Source organism: Dromaius novaehollandiae, chromosome 3 (assembly GCF_036370855.1).
Source record: "Dromaius novaehollandiae isolate bDroNov1 chromosome 3, bDroNov1.hap1, whole genome shotgun sequence".
Lineage (NCBI taxonomy): Eukaryota > Metazoa > Chordata > Aves > Casuariiformes > Dromaiidae > Dromaius > Dromaius novaehollandiae.
The window spans coordinates 64,560,350-64,570,073 of record NC_088100.1 but is presented as its reverse complement, the minus strand read 5'-3'; the positions used below and the strand labels follow the sequence as shown (position 1 = coordinate 64,570,073).

Here is a 9,724-nt window from a genome sequence, read left to right as displayed (position 1 = left end):
TGAATGCCAACACTGTACAGTGAAAGTCAGTCTCGCTTCCTTAGCAACCTCTCTGTAATAACTCTTGTGGTGCAATGTCTCTTCACAGAATGGCAAAAAAAACCAACAGTCCCCGTTGCTTGAATTTTTTTTTTTTTTTTAGGTAGTGATTCATTGTCATAGTCACCACTAAAATCATAAAGGGCTGGCGCACATGCTGTACTGGAAGAAGCCAGGAGGCTGAATTTGTTCAGCCAGGAGAGGAGGTGGGGGGGGGGGGGGGACAGGGGAGGGGAATCTAACTGGAGTTGTCAACTACGTAAGAGGGGTGGGGGGAGGGAGTAGAGAAAAACCAGAGACAGACTTTTCTCAGAGGCACACAATCAAAAGACAAAAAGCAACAGTCGAGTTGCAGCAGGGGAATCCCTATCAGAGGTAAGTGAAAAAAAATGCATCTTTGCAATAAAAGCAGTTAAGAGTGGGATAATACTGCAGTTAGCCCTGCTTTGAGCATTAGGTTGGACTAGGTGCCCTCCAGAGCCCTCATCCAATGCAGGTTTTTATGGCTCTGTGCTGGTTGCTTAGAAAAGTAAAAGACTGAAAACTGCTGCTACAACTGGGAATATTCTTTGGGGCCAGAATAACCTGAACTGCTGATTTTTTCTTGTCCTTTCATCCCAGTGTGAAACACCAAACATGGGAACGATTTGTCTGGCCTCTGCCAGTTACTAGAAGTAGGCTCAGTGAAGCACATTTCTGGAGTTTCCTCCCTTCCCTCGTCTTCCCGCACCCACATCCAGGCACACAAGTGAAACCTGCTCACACGCCTACATCAAATATCAGAGAACTACATCCTGGAAAGCCAAAGGTGGTGCTGTTGTAGCAGTTCTGGGGTTAACTTTGGTCCTCATAGGGATGGGAAACAATTTGCTCCAGGAAAAAAAATAGATGGTGCTATCAAATTGAATGAGTCAGGCAGCTTCCAACACAAATGTACTTGACTTTCACCTCTGTGTAGCAACACTCAAACCTCAACAGAATGACCTCTGTTTACTCAGCATTTAGATAGGTTTTTATTCCAGGAAAGGAAAAAATTCTCATGTCCACAGTTCTGCGTGTGTTACTGCAGGACGTGAGAGGGGACTGCTCTTTTTGTTGGACCTGCAGAATCAGCTGTACTACTGTTTCAGTTATTATTTCACAAAGATTTGGACCTTTTTTTAAATTGTTTTTGTCATTTAAATAATTTGCCATTTATTTAAAAAAAATAAATTTAAATAGTCATTTATTTAAAATACACAGTATTTCAGTACATACTAGCCTATACATTAGGCTCATCCTCAATTTTTTATAAAATTTGCCACATATATAGTTTACTAAATTCAAGACGTGTCTGTATGTTCATGTGTACATATATTTGTGCATGTGTGCATACAGCTGGTACTTGTTTGAACATAGCTATTTTTATCACACCAAGTATAACGTGCTCAAGAAACATGACTAAGAAAATGTTAAAGATAATATTGGATTAGCAGGTATTTCAATAATTTCAAAGTTATGCAAAGAGTTACAAACTACTCTAGACTGCCATGCCATTTTACAAATAAAGCACCATCAGAGTGCAGTGCACAGGAAACCCAGACTTTTCAAAGGGGATAGGCATTTCTTTCCCCATTGCACCATACAGCACAGCACTCTCTTTAGATTCAGAAAGAAATGCTGCTGAAGGCTACAAGCAGTCTGACCTTCAGCTCTGTGGTCCTCCTCGCCCCTAAGTTCGACTTTCAGATCATTTTGTGGTGATGGCAGGAACTGCCATCAGGAGCAATTCTTGCAAAGCTTCACAGTTCAGAGCCCAGCAAATCACTGGCACACAGTATGCAGCGAGGTGTGTGGCTACAATTTCAGTAAGTAAATACTCAGCCTATGGCAAGCATGACTAAACTTTGATATTTCAGTCTGGTGACTGGTTTATAAAAGTTCCTTATTCCTGCATTTGAGCTCATATAACATGATGAAATACTAATTACATTTGGTGTGAGGAACTGCTTAAAGGTCATCGGGTTTTGAAAAATGTTTGGGAAATGGATAGAAAAAAATTTCCAGACACTAATGGCAGAGATGTCTTTCTACCTTCTACCTTGATTTATGTTTTTCTTCTTTTGTGTGTTTCTTCTCAGTTCTATAATCCCCTATACTAGGCTAACTAGCTAATTTTCAAAGTTAGACGTCTACAGTTTTAACATGTCTATTGCAAATTCAGTCCTTGAATAATGTAGTATGCTAGATCAGCTGAACTGAAAGCCTGTGCCCAAAAAAATCTGACTGAGGCATTTATAAGCTGAGCTCTGTGATTAGATTTTGTCCCATTTGCCTAGTATAGCTGGGTGATTTTAATTAAAAAATACATTAATTTCAACTGGAACTTCCACTTTTTTTGCACTGACAGGTGTTTTGCTTCCACCTTTGCCCAAGGCAAAGATGATTGTTGGGCAAATCCCTGTTTCTGTGGGCAGAACTATCCATTCCTACAAACAGGTTGTTTTTCACATTGGCTGGCATCATTAAATAGCACCATGCTGTATCACACAAAATTTGGGTTGTTTGTGGAGATGAGCTTTCGAAAGGACAGTGTGTCCTGAATTTTGATCACATATAGAGTGATACGTGAGTGCATACAGGTGCTCATGGCAAGGGATGGGAGTCAGGAAAGCACAGGAGGGAAGGCGGCTCCTAGCCGTGGCTGGCCATGAAGTGCTCACCACCACCAACAGGCTTGGCTGAGTTTTTTATATAGCAGAGGAGCAAGAGTGGCACCTGCCTACCTCCAGGCAGGCGTCCACATGCAAGCGCTGCATTTGCAGCCACAGCCCGACTCTTGCCTGGCAGAGATGGCTTTCGTTGTTGAGCCTGGGCGCATGCTAACCTGGGGGTCCCGTGCACGCAGGCGCACGGATCAGCCACACCGCCCCACGCCAAGGACAGTAAGAGCAGATTCCCAGGTTTGTTTTTATAGCTTTGCAGCACACGCCCAGTGGCCAGAGCATATGACTGCCAGCAGTCCAAAAGTCCGACACGGAGCAGCACTTCAGCTCCGCAGGCTGGGCTTGCCTCCCTGGGTCAGGGTGCCACTGCAGCCCCTGGCATCACGGCTCCCACAGCTCTTGGGGTGCGAGGGTGGATGCACTCCTTAATCATGCCCGGGAATCTCACCTCCATTCCCTGTCCCAGGCGACATCCTGCCATGAACACCCCTAAAAACACCACTCTCTGAGCTGTGCCCAAAGATGGGCCTCCAAAGCAGATGGCATCCCATAGGTAGGTGTTTTACATTATTACAGCAAGCTTCTTTATATTCTTCAGCTCTGAGTAACTAGCAAGCTAAAAGAAAAAAGAAAAAAGCACTCAGCATAGCAAGCAAACCCCAGAGGAGATAGACTTGACAAATTTATGGGGCAAAGCTATATTGCGAGGCACAGATCCTTTGGGAATTAGTGCCTAGAAAAGGATCTTTTTCATGTTGGTTTGCTTCATAATTAATTCCAAACCTGCAAGTGACCACAGCTGCCAAGTACAAACAATCGCTTATGCTTAGTTTAGAGCAACTCAAATGTTTTTTTGGCTAAATTAAAATAAACTAAAGCCAAACCGGGGATTTTGGAAATCTCTAAAAAGAAGGGGAACTCTGGCATGTTTAAATAATTACTTCCTCATAAGACATGCCCAAGAGGAAGAGAGATGCTCTTCAGTCATGGAGCTGCTTTCCTAACATGAGGGGGATCACGCTCTCCTCCCTCTGCTTATTGATGCACCTGCTTCAAGAGGAGTCAACTAGTAAGTAAAGGCTTTTAATTTTTTTCCAATGTGGGGAAGGGAGTGCTTGGTCTGTTAATGAATCTGGACAAGTGAGTCAAGAAATCTCGGGATATTTTGGTGGGTTTCAAAAGCCCTGTCCTTTCCAAGTTAGTCTGTTCTGTTGTCTTTCAAGTTTCTGAACAGATGTTAAAACAATCGTTGCCCATTAAATTTATTCGTAGCTGTATTACCAGTCTTAGCTCAACTAGCACAAGTCTTACCCGGTTCTGTGATACTGCTGGGGATAAAGCTGCAGTAATATAGAGTCATCTGGGTCACTAAATCCTGATCCTTTCAGGACCTGGGTATTTCAGAGAGGTTGTTAACTGATTCTCTCCTCTGTAACCACCTCAGTTTGAAAACAGATTAGCTTGAAAACTGTCCGGCAGCTTTTTCAAGGAGTATAGACGGGAAAAGCAGTGAACCTCAGGTTATTTTGTATTAGGCAAGCGCCAATAAACGCAACTATGGTAACTGTCCTCATGACAAGGAGCTTAGAGGCATGAGAACTCTCCCATGAAAAACAGCTATAATCCCTGCAGGTTAAAGCTGAGATGTGTGGAGCAAAAAGCACTTAAGTTAAACTTCTGATGTAGCTGCTTCCTGCAGGCTCTGTGAATTGTTCCAAAGTGTTTGTTTCCGGAGACATCCATAAGCCATCTTTCACAGCAATAAATTCACTGACAAAGAATAATTAAAAAAAACATAAAAATGTCCTTTTCATAATATTCGATGTGTTCCGTAACTGCCAGCTCTTGTCACTACAACTTAGAAAGTGTCAAACAAGAGACCCAGAAGATCTAATTGCCCTGCAGTCTGTTAGTCTGAAACCAAATGAGCTGTAGCAAAACCCAGCTATCTGAATGTGGAAGAACGTGTCTGTGACAAACACACTGCACTCTTATTCCTTATTGTTTGCAGCGATTTTAGTTTTGGAACGTCAAGACCTGCAAGAGTTGATTAAACCACAGAAGGTCAAGTTTCATTCGTTAAACTTCAACAACACTTTGAGCTGGCTGCCTGGGAGAGCCAGCGAGGCACAAGACACTGTCTACTTTGTGCAGTATAAAGTGTAAGTACCCAGGGGAACTCCAGCCTCCTGTGTAGCCTTGGTCTGCCCCTGCTTAGTAAGTCAAAGGGATTTCTCAGGTGACAAAGGCACCTCCCTGGGTCTCCTTACCCAGGGAGTACCTTTGTTTTGCTCTGCTCACAGCGCTCAGTTGTTTACTTATTAGTAGCCATAAAATGCAGCCTAACAGCCCAAGGAAGGCTGATAACAAGCATCTCTAGCAATGTGCTGCACACCCTCATGGCACAGTAGAATTACAGGAAAATTTACATTGGAGGGACCTCCAGAGGTCAGCTGGACCAAAGCCCTGCTTGAAGCAGGGCTAACTCAACCAGCTGCTGCCACCACAGGAGATTTAAAACATCTCAGTAAGCCTCATTCCCTACAGCACCAAGTGACTCAGGGGACCCTAATGACAAACCCAAGACCCTACTAGGGACCAACCCTCAGAGTTCAATAAAAACGTTCAAAACTCCTGTCTTTGCACACCTGAGTCAGTTCCTCTGACTACAAACACCTGAAACCACTTTTTGCCTTGGAGGAATTAGCTGGCTGAAACAGCCACTCTGTCTGGCATTGAATATGTCTGGTAAGCCAAAGTTCATCCACCTCTCCTGAGTGGCAAATGTGACTCCCAAAGAGCCCTGAAATCATTCTTCCCTATCAACAAATGGAAGGAAAGTTGTTTTCCACGGCAGAACTGTGGCTGCTACAGCTGAGTTAAAATCAACTGTTAAAAATCTGTACAGAATCAGTTGGAGGTGGCTAACACTTACACCTTTCCTCTTCTTTCTCCACAGGTATGGGGAGAGCACGTGGCAGAACAAGGGAGACTGCTGGGGGATTCAAAACCATTTTTGTGACCTAACGAATGAGACTTCAAATGTTCAAGAGCCTTATTATGGCAGGGTAAAAGCTGCTTCAGCTGGAGTCTATTCTGACTGGACTCTCAGCTGCAGATTCACTCCATGGCGAGAAAGTAAGTACAAACATATGGGGCTGTTTGAGGAAGCAATTAGGTTTTCTGTGGCATGGAGTATATCATTTTTGCTCATGATTTGCAATCACAAATAACCTTTTTTCATCAATAAAACTTTATGCAAAGAAGTAATGAATCAATAGTTTTCAGGTGAAGTGTTATGATAAAAAAATAATTTTCCCCATATTAAATACCAACCAATTATAGATAAGTAGTTACTTATCTGTAATTAGGAGATCAGAAATGCCTGATGCCCTTAACTTGGTCTCCTCCTCACAGCATGGAACTACACAGGGTATTTTCAGCAGTTTTCAGAGCTGCTGGAAGGATTGGACACAAGGTGGAAAAAGAAGGAAACATCCTCTTCTTGGATGGAAAAAGGGAAAAGAAAGCTGAGAGCTGCGTAACCAACAATCTTGTAATGTTTATATATTTTTCAGACCTCAGTATAATAGAACAGCCATGTGCAAAGCTTTAGCAAGTACAGTCATTATAATCTCTTAATATGGGATAAATTGGAGGACTATCAAAATACTCAATAGTACAGGTGTGCCTACCACTAAGTTGCCTGTGTATTAACTAGTTCTCCCTCACTAGCCAACGTATAATAAGTATTGTGTGAGTCAGCGCAGCTCACTTCAAAGCCCTGAACTGCAAACAAACTTGAGTACTCTGTACAGACAAAACCATAAGCTTTGACAAAAAGAGGTATCTTGCGATAGCAGCAGACTGTCTTGCCCTGTGCTGCATCCTCCTCCTGGAGAGCTGCGAGGGGCATGAGCTATCTCCCTGCGTCTTTGGGGGCTGCACGCACAGCTATGCAGGCACTGGCTTCCACCCTCAGCTATTCTTAACCAAGCAGATTGCAAAACCCTTGAAAGTAATGGTTGAGGCTGTTGCCCTTCACATAACCAAAATAGTTCAAGTATCTGTTTTATACAGTCCAAGCACACATGTAAACATGAAAAAAATAGGGCAAAGAATACAAAGTATTCTACTTGAGTAACCTGCAGTCTACACCACAGAGCTCTGACGGAGTTCAGAAAGGTTGGTTCGAAGTTAAAAATGCAAACACAGGAAACGTCAGCCCCAAAATGTCCCCAAGCAATAACTGCTGCGAGGTAAGAACTTACAAAGTGGCACTTCAACCTTAAATACAGCATCAGGCCCAGCTGGTAATACCAACATTAAACAGCTAAATGGATTTAAATTGTGGTCTGTGAAATGTTATTCAACAATTATAATCATGTTCATAACTTTGCTTATTTCTTTAGCTATGATTGGACCTCCATCGGTAACTGTGGTTCACAGGAACAAGTCCATAATACTAAAGCTCCAGGCTCCACATTCTCCTTATAAAAGGAAGAGAGGCAGCAACATACCAATGACAAATTATTATGATCTGCTATATCAAGTCTTCATAATTAACAATTTGCTAGATGAGGTAAGTGAACATCCAAATACAAACCTTTCACCCTTGCAAAACTGCAATCGGGACTGTGTGAGCATACAATGCATCCTCCAGGATCGTGAGGGCATCAACGAATGTGCAAATATTTGAAAACAACTCAGCTTATTTTTCGGGAATTGAATTTCAATGAATGGAGTTGTAATTCCTCCTTTCCTTATTCTTTCCCAACGACACAGTATTTTATCCTCTCAGGCCTAATTAAACCAGATGGCACAGGAGGGGGATTGTTTGGGGCACCTTTTACAAAAAAAAAAAACACAAAAAAAAACAAAAAAACCCCACTATTAATGTTGACTTCATGCAACTTCATGAGCTGCTCTGCAGCCTAAGGCCTCACCAAACTGCAGTCATGGATGCGCTTGCTAGGGCGATGTTCTTGACTGGCTGTTTTTCTTCCATCCTGCTTGAAGAAACACAGCACCCTGGTGTACGAAGGAGCAAACAAGGTTATTACAATAGAAGATCTGCGGCCTGGCGTCAGCTACTGCATCATGGCGAAAACTTACGTGCCGATGCTGGACCGCGGCAGCGCATACAGCAGCCGGCAGTGCACAGTGCTGCTGTGACAGAGAGGCACTGCCGCGGCAGGTGAGTCACCCACTGAGGCTCTGGGGGATGCTGGAAGTCAAGAGCCATCCCCTCAGCAAAGGGAGATATTGTCCAATGGGAAGAAAAAAAAGCGTCACATAGAAACTGCTGTTCTCTGAGAGATATGGACAGTATTAGCCAGTTTTTACATCCGCTCAGCTAGTTTCACATCAGATAAGGAAGATATGGCAAAGAAAATAAGAAGGTTGGTGTGGCTAATTATTTGCATGCCGGCAAGGTGCTTAGACAGTTACAATAAATGCTTTAGAAAATCCCCTGTATAAATTGATCAGAAATGCCTCCCTTTTCCCTTTCTTCAAACAGTTATACATAATATTGCTTTCATCAGCTTTTACTGCTGTCAAGTAATAATTAACTAAGAAAATGAGTGAACTCCAACTTTATTAACATGTAATTCTGCTGCAAGCTCTGTATTTTTGTTCAGGGATTTATCCAGTGGATTTATTCCAAAAGCAGTTAATGTGCCCATCTTCCCTTCATGGCCATTCTTCAGGTGTAACGTGTTTAAAATATAAATCAGTTATCAAGTTTCATGAGCTGAAAGGCAAGAATTAGCTCAATTAGCTAATCTGAAAAGACCATTTACCTGCCTCAATCACCATACTATCTTGATACACCATACACCTAAGTGAGAGAGATCTGTTATTAATCCTGCCTTGCAGTTGCCAAGGCACAGAGCATATAAAGACCTAAGACAAAGTTGACTTCAATGCTGTTAGCCTCAGAAAGCTTTGATTTGGGTACTTTTTAGGGGTAATTGGGATAAACTGGAAAAGCATCAAAGTTTGAACCTGTGCTTCTGTTTTCAGCTCAGTGCCCTAACTATAAAACTTTTTTTTTCTTCATAATGTGACACACAGTGTTGGTCCCCTTTGAGAGTCAGTCAGTGGGTTCAGGCTAAGGAGGCAGCTGGCTTCAAGGTAATTCCCTTGCACTGCTGAAGAGCTACCCAGCACTGCAAAACTTTGCAAGCTCAGATTAGAGCTGGACTGCTGAACAATCAGTAGGAGTATAGAAGGGATACAGGAGGATGGCATGCATTGCATTTGCAGTTGAATTTAGTACCATGCAGCTTAAATGTGCGCTCCAGTGGCAATTCTCTTTCTCTTCCCACAGAGATAACAGTGGAAGATGCTTCCCATCATGGACCCAGATGTAAGTGGACATCTGTGGTTTAGGAAGTGACTGGATACGTATTTCGATGGTTTTTAAATTGATCTTTGCTGCACTAAATGATCTGATTCATCACAATCATTTTAGGCTACACAAAGCACAAGTGTTATTTGCATTTTCTATATTACAATTTAAGATGGTATGCATTTGCAAGTACAAAGGAAATAGCCTTGTATTGTAATTACAATTACAAAACAGCAAAAAACACTTGTGAAAATATATCCTTAAGGCTGTTTCTAGGGCTTTTCTATTTTAGCACTGAAATTAAAATAAAATTTTTAAAATAGAAGTTTCAAAGATTTTATTTCTTCTAAAACAAAGGTTGAAATAGAAGTAAAAAGTGTCCTTTGTTTAAAATAAGAACTGTACAATCCAGCAGCATACCTCATGCTTATAATGTCTTGATAGGGCCCTTGACATAACTGATAGTGAAACCAGTATGTGATTAGGCAGGAGCTAAACTGAACAGAAAGGATCCTCTCTTTCAGTCAATGACAGACAGGAAGGGATTAGGGAAGAGACCTTTATTTTAACCAGTGTACAGTAAATGATGAATGAATGCTGACCACAATCTGTGGTTTCTAATGAT

General features: G+C 42.2%; 1 protein-coding gene across 1 annotated transcript; it reads left to right on the top strand.

The window, feature by feature from the left end:
- The first annotated feature begins 357 nt into the window (after positions 1-357).
- Positions 358-9,421, top strand: IL22RA2 (interleukin 22 receptor subunit alpha 2). Its single transcript, XM_064509039.1, has 7 exons — positions 358-414; positions 3,697-3,813; positions 4,756-4,906; positions 5,704-5,882; positions 7,157-7,326; positions 7,764-7,941; positions 9,079-9,421. Exons 2-6 carry the CDS (start codon positions 3,699-3,701, stop codon positions 7,917-7,919), a joined length of 771 nt encoding a protein of 256 aa, XP_064365109.1. The 5' UTR covers positions 358-414; positions 3,697-3,698; the 3' UTR covers positions 7,920-7,941; positions 9,079-9,421.
- The last annotated feature ends 303 nt before the right edge of the window (positions 9,422-9,724 follow it).